We start from the raw sequence: 24,432 nt of genomic DNA, 5'->3' as shown, positions 1-24,432 counted from the left end.
TCTACCGAGGGTGATAAAGTTAGACTCTGTCTCTACAAAAAAAAAAAAAAGAAAAAGAAAAGTACTTTTATGCTGATTGGTGTCTAGCATTTGACTCTACATAATGCCCCAATTTTTCATATCTCTTGGGCTTTTTTCCTCACCAAGAGGTCACAGATCAGCTTTGGGGTGATATCCACTTTTGCAGAATCGGCCAGAGAGTAAATTGATGTACACCTACCCAAATCTGTAAGGATACCAGGGCAAGGTCTGGAACCGGCCCCAGGGGCCAAAAGAATTGCTAAAGCGTGTTCCCCTGTTGCCATTCATGAGCAGATGTCAGGCAGGCATGTCCCGTGGACCCACTCCTGTGGGTTTGGCTGGTAGAACTGAACAGTGGTCCATGCTGAACCTGACTCAGGTGTCACATTACAGCTGTGTTGTCACCACTGCGAGCCAGAGCAGCAAAACAGCTGGAGGCAGAGGAGAACTCAGCTGGAGCATTGGTGGTTCAGTGGTAGAATTCTCGCCTGCCACGCGGGAGGCCCGGGTTCGATTCCCGGCCAGTGCAGTAGCTGTAAACTTTTTGGCAGCTTCTAGGGGAAAATAACCTTGCAGAGATAAGTTAGTGTAGGCCTTCAAAGAGAGGAGCTTTCTCGCCAGGAGAAATCTAGAAGAATCTCAGGACTAGAAGTATTTATGAGTTCTCCCTGTTCCAAGAGTATTTTACTTTGGTATTCTTTCTCTGGTTCTTATTTTAGGAAGTTTGAAAAGTAGGAAAAAATACACAGAAGGAAGACTATCCCCACCAAGAGCCAATCAGTATTAAAATTTGGCATATTTTTCCAGGATTTTTTATATAAACACATAATAGTGAAGATCATACAACTTTCCATTATACTTTTATTTTATTTGACAAAGGATTTTTTATTTTGTTTTTCTTTGCTTTGTTTTTAGCTTGACCAGTATAACATGCAGAAGTTTTGATTCTTTTATACTGACTGCAGAGTTTACAGCACCTCTTAATCCATGTATTCAGAAAGTAGAATAACAGTTGCCTGGGTTTGGGGGGACAAGAGGAATTGGGACCAACTGCTAACAAGTGCTTGGTTTGGCGGGGGGGGGGGTGTAATATAGAAATGTTCTAGAATTAAATAGAGATGATGGCTCCACAACTTTGTGAATATACTAAAAACCACCCAGTCATATACTTTTGTGTTATGTGAAATTTTGTCATATGAATTACTTCTCAAGTAAAAAGAAAAACCAGTTAGTGCCTGTTCCCCCAAAGTTCAACCCAGCGGCCCCTGCCCTCCCTTTCTGCTTATGTGGCAGTAAGTCGAGGCCTCTAGGGAGGATCCTGTGGTTCGTGGCAGCAGCTAAAAATCTTACTGCCAGCTGGAGCATTGGTGGTTCAGTGGTAGAATTCTCGCCTGCCACGCGGGAGGCCCGGGTTCGATTCCCGGCCAATGCAGTTTGTTTGCCTTTTTAGATAGTTTTCCTGAGCATCCTTCAAACAGCTGCTTGCTCAGGAGAGCGTTACCCTAAAACAGGATACGTTCTGGCAGCTTGGCTGTGCATTTTACTGCCTCATAAACAACACTTCAGCAGATGAAACGCTCACTTTGTGGCAGTCCTGAGAGAGCAGCAGCTGTTTGGGACCCTCACATCCACTCTCAGCCCCACTCAGCTCCTAAGGAACTGATCACCAGTTTTTTACCAAGGTGCTCAGGAGAAGGTTCCAGCAAGCTAGCAGACAGGTGATTTAGGGGGTCGGGGACCATGTGTCCCAGCCTCTCCTGCTCCCACTGTTCCATCCCTGGTGCAGGCTGAAGACAGGGCCCTCCTGCCCGGTCGGCTCTGTGTAACTGTGCTGACTCACCCAGAGCACTGCACTCTTCACAGCATACTGCGAGCGCGCATGCACACACACACACACACACCCTCAGCTGCCCAAGCTGCTTCCTCCTCCACTAACCACAGCCCTCCAGTCAGGGCAGCCCCTCTTCACTCACTCCCTCCACCCCCTGCCTTGACCTGCCACTTGGGGGGAGTCACAACACAGTGTCCTATCCTCGATTCTGAGTTCTGATGCCACTTAACAAGACCAGCCTGGTCCCCTGTGTGACATTCTCTGATTATCTCAGGCATCGCAGCAAAGATTGGGGGTCCCAGCGGCCTGCCTGTGAGTCCTGGCTCTGCTAACTTCATTTCTATTACCCCTGGATAGCTGTTCACCCTTTCCGAAGCTTCAGACAGCTTATCTGTTAAGTAGAGTAAGACTAATAATAGCTAACCAATAGTCTGGGATTTTGTTTTGTTTTTGAGATAGTCTCACTGTCACCCTGGATAGAATGCCATGACGTCATAGCTCACAGCAAACTGCTAGGCTCACTTAATCCTCTTGCCTCAGCCTCCCAAGTAGCTGGGACTACAGGTGCCCACCACAATCCCTGGCTCATTTTCCTATGTTTTTTAGTAGAGATGGGGTGTCACTCTTGCTTAGGCTGGTCTCTGAGCTCAGGCTGTCCACCCACCTCAGCTTCCCAGAGTGCTAAGGTTACGGGTGTGAGCCACCACAGCTGTCTGGGGTTTCAGAAGAGGTTTTTGTACTTAAAGCGCTTAGCACATGGCATGTGGCAAACAGTCTCAATAGCAAGCACTTTGGTGGTGTTAACACACGTTCAACATCGAACTAACACAGACGGGCCGAGGCCCTCAGGCAAACTTTTGATGAGAAGCCTACTACTGGTCAGCAGGGCTGCCCGCCTTTTGGTGCTCCTCTGAGAGGATCTGCTTTCGTGCCCTTTCCAGTTTGTGAACTCATGATACTAGTTCCTTGGATTACAGATCTGCCACCTGTGGGTCACAGCTGTGAACCTTACCGGCTGTGTGACTTTGGGCTAGTGAACCTCTCCGTGCCTCAGTTTCCTCACCTGATAATAACACCACCTATCGAGTAAGGCCATTAAGAGGCTTAACAGTTGGTAAAGAGCCAGAAAATGCCCTGCAGGTTGCCAGTGAAAGTCGTGAGATAGGTATGAGGCAGCCCCAGCTCGTCTCTCTGCTTCAGCGTCTGTCCACTTCAGCGTCCCTCCGCTTGTGACCAGGCCCAACATTTCCTGGTACTTCTCCTGCCCACAACTCCTGCTTTCATTAATGTGAAGAAGAAAGATAAAGGTCCTTTTGTAAAAGTTACCACAATACCATCATCACACCTCAGGAAAGAAAAAATAATAAGTCTTTAGTATTAGCAAATACCTATTCAGGCTTCATACTTCCCATTGACTCAAGAATTGTTTTTTCTTTATTACAGTGCACTTGAACTAGAGCACATTGCGTACATTGCAGTTGATTGATCTGTCCCTTGCATCTTCTTTTCTTTTTAATCCTCCCTAATCCTTTTTTAAGGACCTGGCATTTGTCCTGTAGTTTCCCATGGTGTCTCTGTCATGGGCACCTGTTCCCTGCATTCCCCTATAAACTGCTGCCACCCAGTCAGGTTCAAGGTTGAAATTTCTCACCAAGAATACATAGGAGAATTTCTTCAGCAAGGCCCACAAGCAAAACTTGTAAAGAAAAAGGTTCTTACACCATATTTAAACTCAAAACTAGTATGACCAGCAAAAGGTTACAAGTTCTGAAACCAGACAGACTGGGAGTGGGAGGAGATGTTTGCATTTTCGCCATCAAGGGGTTAATAGCCAAACACAAGAAAGAGCTCCTTTTAGTCAAAAATGACTTCTGTATATTCACAGGGTGTGTGACCATCACCAAAATTAAGTTTCGGCCATGTTCTGTTCCCTAAAGTGAATCCCTTGGCCAGCATCCCTCTTTCCCCCATCTCCTCCAGCCCTCAGCAGTCCGTAATCTGCTTTCTGTCTCCATGGGTTTGCTTATTGTGGACATTTCCTGTAAGCAGGATCATCTGTGGTCTTTTGTGATTGGTTTCTTTAACGTAGCACAAGTATTTAAAGTTTATCTGTGTTGTATCCCGTCTCAGAACCTCACTCCTTTTCATTGCTAAATAATCGTCCGTTGTTTGCTACGCCACGTTTCATTTATCTGTTCATCAGTTGGTAGACGTTTGGGTTGTTGCCGGTTTTTGGCTGTTGTAGATCATGCCAGTGTGGACGTGGGTTTTCCTTTCTCTTGGGTCTACACCTAGGAGTGGAATTGCTGGGTCATACAGTCGCCCTCTTTTTGGCCTTTTGAGGAACTGTCAGACTGTTTTCCAGAGTGACTGCACAGCAGTTTCTGAGGGTTCAAATTTCTCTGCATCCTCACTAACACTTGTTATTTTCAGTCTTTTTTATTTTAGCCAGCCTAGTGGGTGTGAAAAATAGTATCTCATTGTGGTTTTGTTTTGCATTTTCCTCATAGCTAAGGATGATGAGTGTCCCAGTCGTTTTGAACATCCACTGCTCATAAGCCCGTGATTTCCTGAGATTTGCCAGGTGTCTTCAGCACTGGTGTTCCCTGCCGGGGAGATCATCGTGCCTAAAAACTTGTGGGCATGGGTACTGTCCAAGGCCTTTGGGGCTTTAGTCAGTCCAGAGTCTGAATCAAGGTGCGGGGCCCTGGAGGTGCTGGTGTTGCTTGTGACAGGGATCTTGTTTATTCAAAAGACCCAACAGCCTTTCCTGATGCCTTTTTCCCCCTTCTTCTCCCAGGAGGCACAGATGTTTCTTGTGACTCCAGCTTCAGTAGTGGCATCAGTGTCTTCACTCCGGCCAGGTAAGTGGTTTGTTGCAGCCAGAAGTGTTTGTGGAAAGTGTGCCGCAACCTAGATCTTTCCTGGGTGCAGGAGACTGTAGCAAAGACCCGGGGCAGACTCTGGGGCGCCCTCAGAGTCTACAGAGGAGTTGCTAGATGAGGGATCTGAAGTGAGCCCATCCCACCCACTCTAGCAGGCAAGTGGCCTTTAGGGGGGGATTAGAAGCTGTAGAAGGCAAGTAGCTGCAAGTTGTAAGGATGCTGCTTGTGTGGTCACTGCAGAGAGACGCTGGCAGATCCTGGGCCCAGGGCCTTCTGCTTGTACAGGACAGGTTGAGGCCCACCAGACTCAGAAAAGGAAGGCTGCTCAAGGATGCCTCCAACATGTGCAGTCATTAACTGATGAACAGCTAGTTGGCAGCACAGGTCAGTTGTAATAACAAAGCCTTCCACGCGAGGGCAGTGCAGGCCAAGCTGTGAAACAATCCCCTCCTTGAAGGCTCCCTCCACCCTCCCTGTAGGGAGATGGGATTTCCCAGGGAGGGAATGGTCACAGTTCTGTCCTGGTCTGAGTCCCATGGGGCACTGGACTTGCCCCATGCCACTTTGTATTTGGGTAGCATTGGTGCCTGCGGGGTTGAGTTGGATGGCGGTTCTGCTACAGAAAGTTTCTTCCCTCCGAGCTTGATATCGAACCTGGGCCCTGGGGGAGCCAGTTTCTCACAAGGAGAAGATGCCACTCCACCTCAAGAGGCTCCTCTCCCAGGCCCTTAGGCTCTTTGCTCCTTTTATATCACTTGTGAATTTATTCTTATCTCTAAGGCCCCTGAGCATGTTTTCTGGGTGTGCAAGTGCTGGCTATAAATCAGTACCCCGGGACCTCTTCCACATTGGTCAAGATCAGTGAAGGTTAATTGTTCACTTGCTTTTGATTAGTTATCACCCACTTCCAAGCACCTGCCTGCGTCCAGGTTCCAAGATAAAGAGCCAGCCCTGAACATACTCTAGTTAGGAGGCCGAGAAGTAGCCGGGAGGTTACCAGAAAGGGGAGTGATTCCTGGGAGGGGAGAAGTTACTGGAAATAGGGGTGATTGCTTTACAGAGGGTGTTTGGGGGAACAAGCCATCGTGCCTGGCTGGACCTGGACAATGATGGATAACAGTGGACACTCTCCAAGTGCTTCCACGTCCTGGCACTGGACTAAGTCCTTTGTGCTGGATCATTCCACTTTTGTTTACGTTTAAGTCCTGTGGTGTCAGTAGTAGTATCTTCATCTCAGGGATGAGGAGGGAGCTGCATGTAGAGAATGGACTTAGGGACTCCAGTGGATGCAGACCAGTGAGGGAGCCATCGTAGCATTCCTGGCAAGAAGAGACAGAGGCTCTGGCTGTGGGGGTCCACATATGGAGAAAGCTGGGTGGGTTCAAGGTCTGCTTTGAGGGTAGAACGATAGGATTTGCTGATGGCTGGAGAGGGGTAGACAGGACATAGGTGAAGGGAAGACTGACTTCTAGATGTTTGGTGGAGCCAGACTCTGGACATCCTGGCAAGCATTGCCAAACTGGGGCTGAAAGAAAGAGCAGGTGTGAGGTGGCACTCAGAGCTCTGTTCCAGGTGGCTCTGAGCGTCCAGGAGTGGAGGAAGCACCTTGTGCACTTGATCCCAGAACTCGGGAAGAGGTCTAGATGGAGATGCAGGAGACATTGCGTTCTGCCCGGGATTCTGCTGTCATCCTGCAGGCTGCGGGAGCCGCCTTGGAAGTGAGAACGGCAGGACCAGATCTGGGATTTAGTAACTCCTTCTGGCAGCTGAAAAGCTTACAGTAGACTTGTCACTATAATCTGGGCCACTGGGGTTGTCATGCTCCCGAGGGAGTGGCAGTGGGAGGGCCTAAGTGATGGGTACAGAGGTGCCCCAGCTCCGTGCTAGTGTTGGCAAGGACAGGTGTATGGGAGGACTTGGTGCCCTTGTGAAAGCCAGTAACCAACAGGCCAGAACCAGGGTTTTGGTTCCTATCCATCATTCAGAAGCCAATGCTGATTCCTACCCTTTTAAAATGAAAAACCGAACAAGAACAGATCATCTGGTGCTCCTTAGCTCCTGGTGAATGAAGGAAGGTTTCCTCGTGGCAGTGCATGGGCGGATCTCTGGCTGTGGGAGAAGGTGGGCACTTGCAGAGCTGGGCCCAGCCCCACTGCCTCCTTCCTGCAGTTGGTGGCAAAGGGAGACTGAGCTGAGCTTGGACAAGATGGCATCGTGCAGGGTCACCAAGAAACGAACCCACCTGCGAATTTCCAGATGCCACAGCACTCCTGAAGCTGCTACTTACACTCAGGGCTGCCAGAGCAGTGGCCAGCCTGGGGATTCCTCCCATAGCAGACAGGCATTCATTCCCACCCAGAAGAAAACTGCCAGTGGTGGTAGCAGTCCTGAGCCTGTGAATGGTCACTGACCCTTGGAAAGCCTGATGAAAGCTATGAACCCTCTTCCAAGAAAAATGCACATCCACACAAAACACTGAATTCGCTTTCACGGGTTCAGGGATTACCTCGAATGCGTGCACCCTAGATTTGTTTTACAAAGATTCCACAATTGGGTCAAAACACAAAGAGAATTAACTGATTCGGCTCAAGAGAATGAGCCTCTTCTCCCCTATCATCTCCCCTCTTTGCTGGGACAAACCTCTGGTGGCCCCAGATGTAGTCACAGGGGGCAGCCTCCTGGGAAAGCAAGTCTGAGTTCCTCCACCCTCCAGAGCATGAGAAATGCACAGGATGCTAGAAACGGGGGGCGAGAAGGTGAAGAAACCAGGTGGAGGGAGCACACTTCCAGCCGGGGACCAAGTAAGCGGTAATAGTCTTCACCACCACGTGTCTGTCCACCAGGCACATCCCTGGTGTCTCATGAGTGCTCTGAGTAGTGGTGCCACCTGCCTGAGATGTGATCTTGACTCCAGCATGCCTGGTGGTGGTGGCCTTTGAGCAGGTGGCTTAACTTCTGCCTGCCTCAGTTTCCTCATTCATAAATGGAGTGTAATGACAGCAATGACCTCCAAGGGCATGGGGACAAATGAGTTACCATATGGAAAGAACATAGAACAGTGCCTGGTACACAGAAGGCACTTTACACATTTTCACTGCGATTGCTATTACAAGAACCTCATTATCCCCATTTACAAATGAGAAAATGGACCCAGAGAAGTTAACTTCTTGCCCAAAGTTACTCAGCTAATTCGGGCCAACTTGAATTCAAGCTCAGTCTGACTGACTGAGTTTAACTTTATTAGCCACCCTTGGAGTTCCAGAAGTCGGCTCCTTGCCTGACTTATCTGATGCCGGCATTCTCAACCAGGTGTTGCGCTCCGAAGGGTGTTCCGCTGTGATGCCCAGGACCTGCGTCTTCGGTGACATTCCACACATTTCTGCAGTCATAGCTGGCTTCCCTGTACATAGCAGGCAGAAAGATCTAGAAATCAGTGCTTCCCAACTTCTAGCATCTGATGATGGAAAAAATGTGTAATGATCTTGTTTTTTAAAATAGGAAATTCAGAAGCAACTCTATTTTTAGACTTACCTTCTAATTTGATTAGACCTGTAACATGAGCACCGTGTAGACTTAGACGTTACAGAAATAAAGTGCTGTCTCCCAGAGAACAACTGGAACTGATTATTATTTATTGGTAGCATCAGAAACATTATTCAGTAAATGTGTATTTTAATAGCCGCAGCAGCACCTCGGATTGGAGTTGTAGTACACATACGTGTGAGACATTCGTTTGTAAGATGCTTTATGAGAAAAAAAGGCTCGGTGAAAATGGGGTTTTGCAGACACCTTGAAATAACTCAGAAGCCCCCAGGAGTGACTTGTCTAGACATTTTGGAACTGATGCAGAAATATGTTTTGAGCTGGGGGTGAGCTCCTTCTGTTCTCAGTGGGCACAGTGAGCCAGGGTGGAAGGTGCCACAGCTTGGGCTCCAGCCGAGCAGCTGGGAAGCTACGCACATCACTCAGCATGCCCTTCTGGGAAGAACCCAGGGTCCCAGAGCCCCAGCTCCCCAGCTGAGCATGGACAGAGCTCAGCGGCCGCAGTCAGCAGAGCTGCCGACAGCTGCCTCCCCAGGGGCAGGTAAGATGGTGAGCCATCCCTTTCCCAGGCACTAAGATACCCTGGGTTACACCTGCTTGCCATGATCTTCATCTCCAGGCAGCCAAGGGAAGAGAGACCCAGGGAGAGTGTCTCCAGCCCAGGGAATGAGTTCTCAGTGCAGGGCCTCATGGCCTTGGATGGGGCTCGTCCATGCATTGAAGGGTTGAGCTACACGACCCCTGAGGGCCTCTTCAGGTATTAAGTTCTTGGTTGGTTGAGGCTGCTCCTGGCTGAGACACCTGTATCTTCCCGTTTGCTCTGATTGGCATTTGCTGTGGAGAAAGTTGGAGAGTGTTATAAAATGCTGCCCGTTTGTACACCAGCTCCATGAAATCCCTCTGTTACTTGGCCCTGACACAGCAGCATCTCCGGACCACTGGGAGTGAGAGAGCTGGGCTTTACAGGGACTGTGCAGCCTGGAGGCCTGGGCCCTATTTGGCTTTGGAGTGTGCCCCACACAGGTGGGAAGCACCAGGCTGTCTCTCTATGTGGAGGCTGTGTCTCCCCTTCTGATAACAAAGTACACTACAAGAGTGTATGTGTGACAATCTCTCCCTGGCCAGAGAGGGGCCTGCACAGGGGCCATTCTGTCCTCATTAGGAGACACTTGTAGGTGATGCCACCATAGACTTTTCCCAAGCTGCTGCCCAGTAGAAGGTGAGGCCATGTGGTGGGTGAGACCATTCAGGATTCAGACTGCTCAGATGCAAACTGCCAGCCCCCCGTCTTCCTGCTGTGCAGTCTTGGACGGGTCACTTAATGCCTCTGCTTCAAATCCCCCCTCTCCAAAATGGAAATACTGCTTTTGAGGGATGCCGTGAGGCTGTGTGGGTAAAGCACTCAGCAGAGCACTCTTGCTGTCATTTTCGGTGCCATCCTTGTCGTCGTTGTCAGAGCTATTGTTCCTCCTGGAGATTCACACACACCCCTGGGCTGCCCTGTGGGGGATGTAGAGGGCCTGGCCTGGCACTGCCTCCCAGCCTGCAGCTCCAGGCAGGCAGTTACTAGGCTAGTGCAGTCCCGAGTCTCCTGGGTAAATAAGTAAAAACAAAGCCCTCCTCCCAGGGAGGCCATTTCAGCTGAGAAAGTGGCAGTGATTTGCAGGCTCACTGTGAACTTTGGGGCTCACAGGGTTAGAAAAGACCAAGCCAGGGGGGTTGGGGGGGGCTTTCATTCATTTGCCATTCACCTCCTGCTTTGCGTAAGGCTTTGGCTGTAGATAGACTCCCCCAGTAAAACACGGGAACGGGCCTCCTTAGCCACAGGGATCAGCTGGCCCTAGAAGACTATACAGACAAGGGCAGGAGCCTTTGGGAGGGAGAGCATCTGAGGGGTTGTCAGATGATAGATAAGAAATGCTTAGGAAGCCCCGTGTGGTTGCTTTGCTGACCGCTGCAGGGGTCACGTGGCTGCAGAGCACCTGACACGGGGCAGATCTGAGGCAAGACTCCATAAGCACGAAACACATGCTGAGTTTCAAAGGCTCACAGTATAAACAAGAACATAAGGTATCTTGTTAGTAATGTTGGTATCGATTATACATTGAAATGTTCATATTTTGGATATATTGAGTTAATTAAAACATCGTTAAAATTTGCCTGTTGTTTTTGCCTTTGAATTTAAAACTAGAAAACGTAAGGTTATATTTGTGTCTCGCATTGTGTTTCTGTTGGACAGAAAGCTCCAGAGACTGATTAGAGATTGGCTAAGAGCCTGCATTCCCCCACCCCAGACTCCTCTGTCTGTGCCGTAGTTTCCCCATCTGTCTTAGACTACCAAAGAATTGAGAAGTCGTGATATCCTCAGACGACACCAGGAACTTCCAGCCATGGGACTTCCTTCTGGGAAATCACAGTGGCCGCCCACCCAGAGGCTTAGTTGTGGGCTCAGTGACTGTGTCACGTGCCTGGATCTGGGCATCAAAGGATAGTTGTGCCCACTCTCACCCCTGGAACAGGCACTGTGGGATCATCAAACCATATTAAATAGCAATTCCGCTTAGCAATTATAGAGCTCAGATCATGCCCTTTGGGAATTCACATCAAATGAGCTTCAGAGAGGCTGCAGGCGAATGAGCAAAGTATAGCTGTCGATTCCTGATGCAAATGAATAATTGAGCAGCTGGAAATGCCACAAAAGACCATTTTGTGCAGGCGGGCCACCAGGCCACCTGACCCAGGTCCTCAGGAAAGGTGGCCTCCAGCCTGCCCCTCCCAGGGCATCTTTTAGCAAATACAGAAACACATCAGTAGGAAGGGGGCCCTTCCCAACATCGAAGGTTTTCTACCCATTCAGGCCCTGTCCCTGAAAGCAGCAACTTCTGCAGAGGAGCAATGCTTTGGACTTCAATCTCCCAGTAGCACCTACCCTGCCCCAGGCCACCTAGTGGGACGTCTGCCACTGGAAACCCAGCAGGGCTTGGATCCACAGGTGTCCAGGGGCTTCCTGTGCCCACTGGGGCAAAAGCACATCCTGAGCTCCATTGCCTGTTCCCCAGCTCAGAGAGGGAGCTTCCAAATTTCAGCGCTGTTGAGGCCTCTATACTCAGTGAATCCTGTGCTGAGTGCTCTGAAGCAGGGCAAGATGACAGGCCGGGATCCCTGTCCCCATTTTGTGTTGCTCAGTGAAGGGCCTGTTGGATGTCAGGGGTGTGCTGTCCAGACCTGCTGGTTTCGCTTTGTCAACAGAGGGTCCAAGTGTAACACCCAGAGTCTGGAGGTGGCCAGCTCCCTGACACTGGAGAGGTTCCCCCTATCCCTTGTCTGAGCCAGGATAGCACTGCAAAAAGAAAAGGGGAGTGAGTGGGAACCCAGAAGACTGGGCCTCCTCCCCCAAGTGTGGTTATCACAGCTCCAACCAAGCAACAAGCTCTCAACTCACCTGGAAAGGGAGGCAGAGAAGCCTTCTTTCCAGCCCTCGGGCTGGCGCAGGCAGGGAGACAGGGGAGGTGTGTGTCATCAGCTCAGGCTTGCGGTGGTGGGCAGCTGTGTGTGATTCGGAGTGGGTGGCCTTGGGTGGTACCGTGGCGGTAGGCTTGGCTCCAGTAAGCTTCAGCCGGCTCTCCACCTGGTCTTACCCACAGCACTGAGAGAGCCCCAGTGACCCTGCACCTCGATGGGATTGTACAGGTCCTGAACTGCCACCTCAGTGACATGGCCATTGGGATGATGACCAGGATTGCCGTTTTGAAGTGGCTCTACCACCTCTACATCAAGACTCCTCGGAAGGTGAGCCCCCAGCCCATCCACCCAGGGGGCCCCTCCATGCCCGGGGCCTCTCCAGCACCCACCTAGGTTCTCAAGGGCCTGCGACCACTCTGTATGGCTGTGGTCACCACAGTTCTAGAGAAACCCTGGCCAGCGGAGGAGTGGCAGGTGCTGGGGGGAGCCCTCTGTGTCTTGGGGAGTGGGTGGTCCCTTCAGATCATTAGGACGCTGAAGCAAGCACAGTCGGGGGACAGCTCCTGGTACCCCTGCTTCTCTGCCCTCCAGATGTTCCGGCACACAGACAGCCTGTTCCCCATCCTGCTGCAGACGCTCTCAGATGAGTCCGATGAGGTAGGTCACCAGCACCACCCTTCCTTACAGAAAACAGGCGGCCCTGCCTCGCCTTGGGAGGGACCTATGGGGTCTTATGACTGAAACATGCTTAGTTTGTTGTTGTACTCTTAAATCTACACCAAAATGTCACCGTAGTCTTCATACCTGGTAAGGGCATCCTTTCTGGAGGTACAGCTATGCTCTTAGCTTTGGAAGTAAGGACTCTTTGTGATCCCCTCTGGAGTACCCTGGGGCAGGGCATTGATGAGGACACATGTTTGCAGGAGTTTGGGGATCTACCCAGGAAGGCAGTGGAGGAGGATGGTAGGGGGAGCGTGGCTTTAGGGTCAGGCTGCCTGAGGGCAAGGCCTGGCCCAGCCTCGCTGTCCAGTCTCTTCAGTTTTCTTTGTTCTGTGGGGGCAGCAGCAGTACCTGAGGGGCGTGAGAACACCATGGTCCATGTGAAATGCTAAGCGCCATGCCGGGCACAAGCGAAGTACTCAAGTCAGTGATGGTTATTACTCCAGTTGGAAATTGGACTTTAGGCTTTGCTTTGTTGGGGTCACCGAGAGCTGCTGGCATGAAGGGAGTGGCTGCGCCCAATCCCAGGTAGTAGGAACAACCCTCTTCAAGGACCAGAGTGCAGAGGGGCTGACCTGGGGACCACAGGGCACCCTGGGTCCTCCTGTCAGTGGGGGGAGGGTTTCCTCTACCAAGCACCCTTCCCCAAGCTGTTCTCAGCAGCATTCCATAAGATGGAATTGGGGCAGCATAGTTCTCCAGGGCTCCCCAGCCTCCCAGCCCAGGGCAGCATTTGCAGCCAGACCTGCCCACTTGCAAGGGCACTATCCTGCCCTCCCATCTGTGCCACCCTTCAGGCTGCGTGTTAGGTGCTGACAGTCTGAGCCAAGACTTACGCCTCTTCCTCTTCTGGGCTCTGAGGCTGTGAGCTGTGGACAGAACCGTCTCCACGTGGCAGTGGGCTCTCAAATGGACAGACGCTTTCTCGTGGGAGCATGAGTGGACCAGGGCTGGCAGCCAGGAGAACAGGAGAGGGACGTTGCTCACAGCGCCCTGTGGAGTGAGGCACCTTGATCTTCCCTGGGCTGGGACCAGGCTCATATGGGGGACCCAGGCAGCTGAATCTGCTTTCTCAACCTGAGCTGGAGAAAGAAGCAGACAGGCAGGTTATTAGCCTCTAGGTCCCCTGAGGTTTTCTGCATTTCCAGAAAAATCCAAAACAGATGGTCTGCGAGTGTGCCCTTGGCTTCTCCTGCCTCCCCCTCCCCCACCACACGCAGGCCCTCTCCTTGCTCCTGCACCACCCCCTGCGGTGCGAGGCCCAGGTGGACATGGCCCAGTTCTGCCTGAGAGTTGGGAGTGACTCACTGCACAGTCATGGCCCTCATTTCAATACAAAAAGGAGAGAAGAACTTTGCTGATTGGTTCCTTTCCTAGGACTTCACTGGAAGCAGCTGAGTTTTCAGTCCTTTAAATTGAGTTGTTTAATCCCATCCAGCTTTCTTTGCTTGAAATTGGTTTTTGTGTGCGTTGCTTTTTCAGCGAGCGGAGGAGATGCAGTCCATTAAACAGCTCTGTTCAGGCTGCGGCTGTGGAAACTCGATTTGCTGAAGTGCCAAATGTTGTCAAGGGCTTTGGGGCGCATCTTGTGGGCCTCTGGTGAGGAGAAGATTAAAGCTGCGCTTAGGGACAGTTAGGGACTGTGGGGGGGGGGCGCTATAACAAGAGTGAAAAGCTCCTGCTTATCCCCTGCCCCCCTCTCGTGGAGGGATTTGGAGACGTTGGCAATCAGTGGGGAGTCCGGATTCTGCCACATCCTGCTTCTTCACCAGAATCACATTCCTAAGTGTCCCCTGCTCCATTTCTTTGGTGACCCTGAGGACATGCTTGTATACTTGGCAATGGAAAGATAGCCATGAACAAGACAAAACCCACCTTCTCCTGGACTTCCTTTCTAGAATATCTGGAAAGTGCTCTCTGTTGGGAGTTTTCAAGTATTTCCAAAGAGCCCTCCCTGATCTCAAGTTGACCCTCCCTGGGGCTCAAGACCTTGGAAGCCTATGCAGGTAAACAAGACCACAGCCAGGCTGGTGGGTCCCTTCCCTCAGAAGCCTCCACTGATAGAATTTAACCTCAGCACTCCTACGAAGGTTCGAAGGTTCGTACGTACAGCTTGGGGATCTCGAGGCATAGGTTACCTCGGATGGGCTCTCAGTTATATGAAGTCATCGCTGTGCGAGGAACTGTGCCAGGCCCTTCGTTTGTGGCGCCTAGAGAAGCCTTACCCCAGTTATCTGGGGGAGTTCTGTTGCTTCCATTTTGCAATTCAGAAAGCCCAAGGTCTGGGAAGGTTAAGCAACTTGGACACAACTAGGAGGTGGTGGAGCCCAGGCCCCAATCTAGACCTGTATGACTCCAGAGCCCTAACTGTTACCCACCATGCCTGTGTCTCACCCTGTGCTGGCCCAGACTCCCCCTCAGAACCAGCTGGGGAGGAGGGGAGCTTGTGTTTGGTTGTGGGGTCATCCTCAGTTCCTCATGATTTCATCAGGAGAAGGTTTCCTGGTCTTTTCCTCTTACTCTACAAGTTCTTGAGAAGAGTTCTCAATGTGGTGTGGTGTATGTGTTTAGGGGGGGTGTTTGTTTTGGGTTTGGTTTTTTTTTTGAGACAAGAGTCTCACTTTGTCCCCCTTGGCCTTGGTAGAGTGCTGTGGCGTCACAGCTCACAGCAACCTCTAGCCCTTGGGTTTAGGCGGTGTGTTGTATGTGTTTTGAAAATACTCCCCTTTTAGCTCACTTTGCCTACTTTGTTATTGATTTGTAGGTGCTCTTTGTATATTTGGGGCATGCAGTTTATCATCTATGTTACAAATGTCTTTCTCTCCCAGAACAATAGGAATAAACCCACATACCCCTCCCTCTTGCCGAGAGTCACTGGCCTTGGGGGAAAGAGTGTACTCAGGAGTTAATGATGCAAGAGCTGGCACAGAGTGGGGCAGAGCCTCAGAGACCTAACTGTGCCTGCAGGACCACGTGGCACAGTCCCATGGGACTCTGGCCACGGTCCCACCGGAGTGTCTGGTCTGCCACTGTTCCTCAGTTCCATCTGCGTAACAGCTCGGTAGGCCACACCCTCTGACATCCCCAGTTGTGTCTGCCTTTCCGTCATTCTGGACAAGCAACTGTTTGCTCATTACCACCTGCTTCTTGCAGACACTATCTGACAATCCCTTTTGTTAGAAAGAATTTGCAGATGTCAAATTGATATTCTTGGCTCTGGAATAGAAATCTTCACATTAGCTAGGGGCCCAGTCACTTGCTTTCTAAGTGAACATACAACCCTGATTTCCATAAGACAGAATGCCAAGTGCACCTCGGAGCATCCTGCCATGTCCCTTTCAGGAAGTGGAGCAGCTGCTGTGCTGCCTGAGTGACCTCTGCCTGTAAGAGGCCATGCCCCAGCTCTGAGCCCCACCCCCGAGACAGGGGTCTTGTCCATGTACTTGATGGGCTGGCCCAGGAGGGGCCTCCAGTTAGCCACCCCACTCCTAGGCACAGCTGCCTCCTGACCTGCATTTAAAATTTTCAGGGTCATCTCCAGGACGTTAAGTGTCCCCTGTGACATCCCAGATAAGTGGCCACCAGGCCCAGGTACTCCTTGGACCTATGAAATGAAGCTAATGGTGTCTGCACCTGCCTTGGAGGCTTGTTTTTGTTGTTGTTGTTCTTGTTTTTTGAGACAGAGTCTCATTCCGTCACCCTGGGTAGAGCGCCATGGTGTCATAGCTCATAGCAACCTCAGTCTCTTGGGTTCAGTCTACCCAGTAGCCAGGACTACAGGCACCTACCACAACACCCGGCTAGTTTTTCTATTTTTAGTAGAGACAGGGTCTTGTTCTTGTTGAGGCTGGTCTTGAACTCCTAAGCTTAGGCGGTCCACCTGCCTCGACCTCCCAGAGTACTAGGATTATAGGCATGAGCCACCACGCCCGGCCTCATAGTGTTTGTTTGATACCCATCCAGCTCTGGGTGTTTTACAAGTTCACTTAAGGGGAAATTGGCCTTCCACTGAGTTGAGCTGCCTCCTCAGGAGCAGGGCATCATGTCATCTGGATGTCCTTCAGCAGCACTGTAGGGTCTTTTGGTGAGTCTTACTCACTTTGACATTTTCAGTATTGGGTATTTTTGTTGTGATTTTGAGTAGCATCTCTTGCTGGCCATGTTCTCTCCCCAGTGTGGCCTGGTGTTTGAGAGTGCAGGCTGCAGGGTCCACAGCCCAGGAGTCCAGGGCTCCGCCTCTTCGTGGTTGGTTGACTTCAAGCCAGTGATCAAGGCTCTCTGAGCCTCGGTGTCCTTATCTGCTGCGAATGGAGAATAATAATAGAACCTCATTTCTGGGTTTCTTGTGAGATTTCAGTGAGGTCATATGTGTCCAATGCCCAGCACAGAACCGGCCCGTGTAAACCCACGAGAAGCAGTAGCCCTTCCAGAGCTGGAAATAATCCCTGAAGTACCTAGAGAAACTGGGACCATCAGCTTGTGTCTGCCCTCAAGCCAGTGTCTGCTCTCCATCCTCTCTGCCTTCCTGCCTCTCTTTAGAGGCCCAAGGACCACAGGGGTTGAGAGACTTAGGTTCCATCTCAAGGTTGTAGAAAGCCACATGAAGACACAGCAGGCCACAAGATGAGTGCCCCTGTGCACTTGTCCCCCCCTCCCTCCTTAAGCCTCCCCACTACCCCCAGGTTGGAGCTGCCCAGAGCGGAGGCCTCGCTCATCAGAGCCCCGTTGTCACTGCATTTGCAGCTGGCTGCCACACATGAGGAGAAATGGCATTGTCGGCAAAGGACCTCCACAGCAAAGCCTCTGCGACCCAGAAGGCATGCCCTCCTGGGCCCAGTCACTGGCACCAATCGATTGCTCTGTGTTGAGGCCTGCCCAGACAGCCTTCCCAGGCTCTCAGCCTCTCAGACCTGGAGTGCCCTTAACACTCACAAGGGTGATTCTCAGCCCGAGAGCACCTCCCTTCCTTCCCCTCTCTTAGCGTTAAAATAGCTAGAGGAGAAATTGCTGCTGGGAGCTTAAGGCTTATGTGACCATTGTGGATGTGGGGGAAAGAAAAAACTGAGAACGGGCTTTCTAGAAAACTTGGAAGGTAGGATTCCGAGGGCACTGTTCATGACGGTGGCGTTTCCAGTTTGGGAGCCCACTGACTGCATGAAGAACATGGGCCAGTCATCACACTTGTGACACAGCTATCACTCAGGAGGAATGGGGTATGGGCGCTGGGGCTAAGGAGTGATTTAGGGGCATCTGAAAGGGCTTTTCTAAAATTGCTTCAAGTACACCATGTGGTTCAGTGATATACCCAATCCGCCAGGCCCAGTGCCTTCCCTGTCCCCTACCGGGCCGTATGTGGGAACCCAGGGGCTGCTGCAGCCTCGGCTGGTTCTGAAAGGAGAAGAATTGGGTGTCCTGAGGGCTGTTCTCTTTGGCGCAAGGGCTAACCCCTCCAGCCCATCTGTCTCCGAGAGTATGCGCCGCTGTGCCCCAAACTGAGGGGTAGTTTGCTTTGGGGGACAGGGGAGATTTCATTTGTTTTCGTGGTTCAGATCCCAGGAGAAATGAACTGGGAAAATGGAAGAGGTTCTTAGAGCCCACAGGAGAGAGCCTTCTGGGGCCAGGCCGGTTGCCAGGAAGAGGAGCCGGTCAAGGCTGGTTCAGGAGCCTAGAGGACCAGCTCAGGGTTGGGCTATGGTGACACTGCCACGCTGCTGAGGCTAACTGGCAGTCCCCACCCTCGAACTCACTGATCCACAGAAGGGCTCCCTGGGCTTATTCTTTCCAGGGCATCCTTGTCACTGGGTCTGGGGGTCGGCCAGCTGGGCCCCAGTCTCATCAGCCTGCTTTAGAGGGATGTAGTTTGTGATGACAGGGACTTTGACATTGGTTCCATCCGGGGGAAGCCCCAAACTAGAGAGCTGTGCTGTGAGAAGTGGTGGGGGAAGGCCTGACCCTTCCTAGTGGAAGGTAACTGGTGTTCTCTCCTATGTCCAGAGGGAGGGCCTTCTTTTGGAAGCTGGCCATTCTTCAGTGTCTGCTCCAAACTTAATTAGAGCACAGCTTTAGAGAGCCAGTGGTGGCCCTGTGGCACCCCTGCTGTGCTATCTTCAGGAACTGTGGTGGGTGCTGTGTGCCAGACCTCATGTATCTATGGAAAGGGCCTGGGAGGAAGAGAGGGCACAACCTAACATTTGTGGGGTCCGTGCCCTGTTCTGACCACATTTTTCTACTGTCTTAACGAATCTGCATGGCAGTCTAGGAGTGATTTCCGTTATCCCCAGTTTGACATATGGGTAAGTTCAGACAGGTAGGAGGAAGATAATGTCCCCAGGGTCACATTGCCAGCATTCAGAATTGGAAGTCAAGTCTGCCTGACTCCAAAGCTTCTAAAACCCCACAACAGGCCAGGCACCATAGCTCATGCCTGTAGTCCTAGCCCTCTGGGAGGCCAAAGCCGGAGGATCACTTGAGTTCAGAAGTTTGAGACTAGCAAGAGCGAGACCCTGTCTCTACTAAAAATAGAAAAACTGAAGCTGGGAGTGATGGTTCACACCTGTAATCTTAGTACTCTGGGAAGACGAGATGGGTGGATAGCTTGAGCTCATGAGTTTGAGACCAGCGTGAGCAAGAGTGAGACCCTGTCTCTAAAAAGAAAAAAATTAGGTGTGATGGTGGGCACCTGTAGTCCCAGCTTACTTGGGAAGTTGAGGCAGGAGGATCACTTGAGCCCAGTAGTTTGAAGTTGCTGTGAGCTATGAAGCCATGGCAGAGCCAAGACTCTGTCTCAAAAAAAGAAAGAAAGAAAGAAAAAAGAAAAAACTAGCCAGATGTTGTGGTAGGCATCTACAGTCCCAGCTACTCTGGAAACTGAGGCAGGAGGATCACTTGAGCCCAGTAGTTTGAGGTTGCTATGAGCTATGATGCCACAGCACTCTACTAAGAGCAACAAAGTAAGACTCTGTCTCAAAAAAAAAAAAAAAAAGAGAAGAAAAGAAACCAGCCAGGTGTCGTGATGGGCACCTGTAGTCCCAGTTACTCGGGAGGCTAGGGCAGGAGGATCACTTGAGGCAGAAGTTTGAAGTTGCAGTGAGCTAGGCTGACACCATAATACTCTAACCTGAGTAAGAGAGTGAGACTTTGTCTCAAAAAAAGGAAAAAAACAAAACTCCACACAAGGCCTCCCCTCACTACAGAGCAGGGACCCAGCCCAGAAGAGGGGGCACTGCCTTATCCATTGCAACAAGGCAATGAGGCTGTTTTGTTTTGGTGGACCTTCAATTCTGGATACACCTTGCCCCTCTGAGTAGTTGATCTTGACCTCTTTCCTCTGCCCCTCCTTAGGCTCCCAAGGGCTGCTCCAGGCTACTACTCTCTGACCTGGGGGTCCCCTGAGGCTCAGTCCAGAAGCCCTTTCCATCTTCCACCTATCTAGTGTTTTCCCAAAAGGGTTGAGGTCATTGGCTGGGACCACTGAGGGGTGGGGACAGGAGGGAGCAGGAGCTCTGGCCCTGCACTGCCCAGCTCCCTGTGGGGTGGGCAAGTCCCACAGCATCCCTTTCCCTCAGTTTTCTTCCTCAAATGCTGGGGTTGGCCTGGATTGCCTGAGATCCCTTCCAGCTCTGAATTTGTGTGGTCCTGACTCCACTGCCCAGAATACTAATGCTGCCCGCTCAAAAGTGGACAGTCTTCTGGAAGAATGGGACTTGTTTTTCCTTCTTGTTTCTTTGCCTCAGTTTTTATTTCACTCCGTTTTTCATTCCATCCATTCTCCCAAACAAGCAAAAACAACCCCTCCATCCCTGCCTCATTTTCACAGATTTCTTTTAAATCAGATCACATGATAAGGTAAACTCTCAGCCCAGAGAGTGGTAACCCCTCAATGGCTAAGAACTTGGTTCCTCTTGCCAAGGGCTAAGCACACATGAGAAGATGACCTGGGCCCAGCAAGGACAGTCCAGGGGACCCTTTTCCTGTCACAGCCTAACTCAGAAGCCACACAATGGAGCTGCCCAAATCGGGGCAGCCATCAGAATCCTCTGGAGCTTTAAAAATCAGCTACACAGGCCTCATCGCAGCCCTCCTCAGTTGTACCCTACTGTGGGACCTGGCTGCCCGGGCACTGGTGTTTTTCACAAGGTTCCAGGAGAATTTGATGCACATGCCACTGGTTGGGAGCCTCGTATGTGATATGTGGTCCAAAGTGAGATCCCCCTTGGAGACTAGGGCAGTGCCCCCCAGCTCTCAGTCCTGATGTCCTCTCCGTACAGCCCTAGGCCTGGCACCCAGGCCAGGCCCCTTGTTGCTATCCCACACCCCACTCAGCATCCCTGATGTCTGCAGGAGTCCAGGTTTCTTCCAGGTTGTGTGTTGGTTTTTCCTCTGGTTATGGCCAAAGCTGAGTCAGCTGGATTTTCCAGGCAGCTCCCTGTTGGCAGTTCACTAAGGCCCAAGGGCTGGGCAGGGAGTTTGGGTAAGCCCAGAGCGGGCTGTGGGCAGGGACCACCACACTGCTGACAAGAAGAGCTGCCGTTTCTTGCTCACTCCATTCTACCCTGAGCCCAGCCCTGCGATCGTGAACTTGGTTCATCTTCACCGCAGCCCCTGTGTGCGGTGAGTCACTTCCCCCATCTCACCTAAGAGGAAAGTGAGACCCAAGGCCCGGCCTAAATACCCCACGAAGCCTTATTTGTGTATGTGGCCCCTCCTCCTGCACATTGAGGCTGGTCCGCCTCTGTGATTTAACATCCCCGTCAGCTCAGACCTTTCCTCCACACCAGCACTGAGCTCTGTGAGGACAGACTGTCCAGCCCCTAGTAGACGGCAGCATTAATAGATGCTCAGAAACATTTTAAGAGAAAGTGAACAAATGGGGTTGGCTGGACAGTGAGCCGCGCCTCCCGGTAGCCAGGAAGCCAGACCTATAGGGGAGTGTCTGTATCTGCGGGCCTGGGGCTGCATGTAGCTTGCAGGTAAACCAGGAGGAAGCAGAGCCTTGGAGCTGGGCAGGGGCCCTCCATCCTGCTGCCATGGGCACCACTCTTATGCTGCCCCAGGTCCACCCTGTTCCCTGCCAAGCCCACAGGGAGAATCCATAACCCTGAGAGTCCCTCCTGCTCAGAGGCCTAGGGTGGTGCAGATGAGCAGTGGCTGGAATCAGCAGGAAGGAGACCAAAGTGGGGTGGTCAGGAGCCTGGTCTCCATACTGTCTTGCCCCAGGCCGGCCTGCCTTGTCCCCTGTGCACTCAGAGGGATAGACAGCTGTCAGGCCCACGCTGTACTGTCACCATTAACTAGTGGAACCTAACAAATGTCAGGCAGGTGCTGGCCTTCTGCACAGAGGACGCAGTACTAGGCCCTGAAGGAAAGATTTCTTCTATTTGCAAAGAAGGTAATCCTGATCCCCAGGGGCTCATGTTCAGACTTAGGCAATACTAAACTGAAGTGCCTCTTTTTTTTTTTTTTTTTTAAAGCTGTTGTTGCTTTACCAAGGCAGAAGGTTTTTAATCAGGGTGGTTTTCTCAATGGGAAATAGCATAGGTCCAAACCTAGGCAATCTCCTCATTCACCCTCAAGTCTAAATGTTCTTTGAGGCAATGCTTTCCTTCCCTGCTGCAGAAGGCAGGGCTACTGTGACTGCCATAGACTGAAGCTTTTCTCAGAAGTCCATCCCTTTCCTGGCTAGGGCCAGTGCCTGATTGCTACCTCCTGTAGCTCATGTTTACAGTGTCCAGGGCGAAGGCCTTTGGCCCTGGTGCCAGATGGCCCTGCCATCTTCGTCCACTGCTCTCAGCCCATGAAAGCCCCTTCCCTCACCTCCCCCAAGATACCCTTCGTGGGGAAAGCTTCCTAGTTCTCTGCCTGATACTCCAAGCCCCAGGACAGCAGGAGCCATGCCATACATGATCAGGGCCTGCCAAGGCCTGGCCAACTAGGCCATGCCGCTTGTGAAGGAAGGGGCCAGGCTGCTATGTGGGTGGAGCCAGAAGGCCCCAAGGCTTCCTATGAACGCCTGGCCTCGATGCCCTCTGCGCTTAGTATCAGCTCCACTTTGTAAGAATAAGAAGCAGCCAGAGCTGACCCAGATCTCAGCCGAGCCCCTGCTACCCAGCTGCTCTGGACAGAAGCATCGGATAGCCCCTGGCAGTGGTCTACACCAGCCACACCTCAGCTTCCAGACCTTTAGTCTGTATTCATCTCTCAGGCCAACATCAAACATGTTCCTTGGAAACATTGTTGCAACTTCCTCTTGGCTGGGACTGGAGAGGGCCCAGCTTGGGCATTTCTTGTCCACATAAGGATTCCCTCTTCAAGAGCATGGAGGCTGGGCCAGTTGACCCCCAGACCCCCATTAGCCAGCCATTAGTTTCTTAAGGATGAGTGGACAAAGGGGAGTTTCTTGAGGATGAGAGGGTGGTCTCTCCAGCCACCAGTGGCTGTTCAGAACTATCCATCTTCCCCCTCCTGCTCCTCGAAGCAGGTCAGCTGGTATTTACTCAGATCTGCTGACCCCCTCACCCTGGGACTCTGTGTTCAGGAGCCGTGGTAGAAGGCAAGGATAGGCCGTCTAGCGCAATTGTCCCCAGGATGGTTAAGGAGCAATCAGCAGCACCTTGGGGAGGAGAGAGAATGGAGCCTCCAGCACCCCGTGGCTTTCCAGGGCTAGTCTGTGGATGAGGTGTTGGGACAGTGAGTGCCACACAGACTAGTCAGAAAAGGGAGAAAAAGCCACCATCCCAGAGAGGCTGTCCTTGGCCTTCGCCATAAAGGCTGACAGCCTGCAGGAGCCCCATGCAGACATTGATTCAAATGTGCCCTTTGCTGGCGTACAGACATCTCCAAGAAGGGGAGGCTTTCTTGGGAATCCCCCAGCTTTTTGGTCTTTGCCACCCACACCATGGAGGGTAAGAAGATCCCACCTCTCACCCTGTAGGCCTCCCTTGAGTTGCTTTGCTGGTGCCCTCCAGACCCAGTCACCACCCACCCTGACCCCTTCACTCCTCTGAGGGTCAGCTCACTCCTCTTCCCCCCCAAAAATGAGCAACCCGCTGATAGGCCTTCCCCACCTCCAGCCTGTTGCCGTGGTAACAGTAGGCACCCCTGCTCCTGCAGAATATTGCTTTCTTGTAACCTCCCTCCCTCCCTCTCTTTCCCCCTTCTTTCTCTCACACAAAAAGAAAGCACAAGTGTTTTATATTCATTTTGCAAAAAGCTGCAGAGCGCATACTAATTGGCGTGGCTTCCCTCTGCTTTCTTTGAGCCATTCCCCATCCTCGGAGCCTGGACTGCAGGTGGCCACAGGCCTAGCCCCAGACGGCCTACTCTAGCAGCCAAAGCAGCAGTGCCCAACCAGCGGGTCTGCAACTGTGGAGCAGGGTGCCCAGTAAGAAAGGCCACGGAGGTCACCTTGTCCTGGTCCCAGAGGGTCCTACTCACACACCAAGGGCTATAGGGTCTCCCGATGGGTGGAGCACCAGAGCCCTGGCACAGAGACTCAAAGCCAATCCCACAGGAAGGGTGGCTGTCCACAGCCCCGGTTGCTCCCCCTTAGGCCTCCTCTTTAGGCTGCCCCCCTCCAAGGCCTACGTCTCGCCGGGGCTGCCCCAGCCTAGGTCCGCAACATCATTGTTTTTGTTTGTTTGTTTTGCTCCAAAGCCTCAGGGTCAGGCCCTGGGCCCAGTCGGATTAGCTGGTCAGCTGGGAGAGCCCAGCAGCTGGGCTTGATGGGCACAGGAGCCTGGGTGTCAAGAGATACCTTGGAGGTCCAGAGTGGCCCCCCACAAAATCCACTTGGCACTTGAAGCCATTCTGTGCCCTCCACTGTGACAGCCCCTCCCCTCCTTTTAGATGTTGGAGGAGATGGTGATGTTTTTGACTCCTGCTTTAGTTAAGGGACAGAAGGAGTGCCACGCGCGCGCGTGTGTGCGTGTGTGTCCACATACACAAGTACATATGGGGGATGTGTGTGTGTGT

The 24,432-nt window shown here is 51.8% G+C and overlaps 1 protein-coding gene and 2 non-coding genes across 3 annotated transcripts in view; all 3 read left to right on the top strand.

The window, feature by feature from the left end:
• VAC14 (Vac14, PIKFYVE complex component) overlaps positions 1–24,432 on the top strand; it is a 106,478-nt gene that overhangs the window by 22,420 nt on the left and 59,626 nt on the right. The window contains exons 10-12 of the mRNA XM_003791375.2: positions 4,653–4,716; positions 11,925–12,069; positions 12,334–12,399. Of these exons, the coding sequence (XP_003791423.1) occupies positions 4,653–4,716; positions 11,925–12,069; positions 12,334–12,399 (275 nt within the window). The remainder of the gene's footprint in view (positions 1–4,652; positions 4,717–11,924; positions 12,070–12,333; positions 12,400–24,432) is intronic.
• On the top strand, positions 480–550 carry TRNAG-GCC. The gene has a single exon. It is a non-coding gene; the product is annotated as a tRNA-Gly (tRNA).
• On the top strand, positions 1,383–1,453 carry TRNAG-GCC. The gene has a single exon. It is a non-coding gene; the product is annotated as a tRNA-Gly (tRNA).

The sequence above is a fragment of the Otolemur garnettii genome, unplaced genomic scaffold, assembly GCF_000181295.1.
Source record: "Otolemur garnettii isolate 467f Iridium unplaced genomic scaffold, OtoGar3 scaffold00047, whole genome shotgun sequence".
In the NCBI taxonomy this organism is placed as follows: domain Eukaryota; kingdom Metazoa; phylum Chordata; class Mammalia; order Primates; family Galagidae; genus Otolemur; species Otolemur garnettii.
Note: the sequence above shows the minus strand (reverse complement) of the source record. Positions and strands in the feature narration are given on the sequence as shown.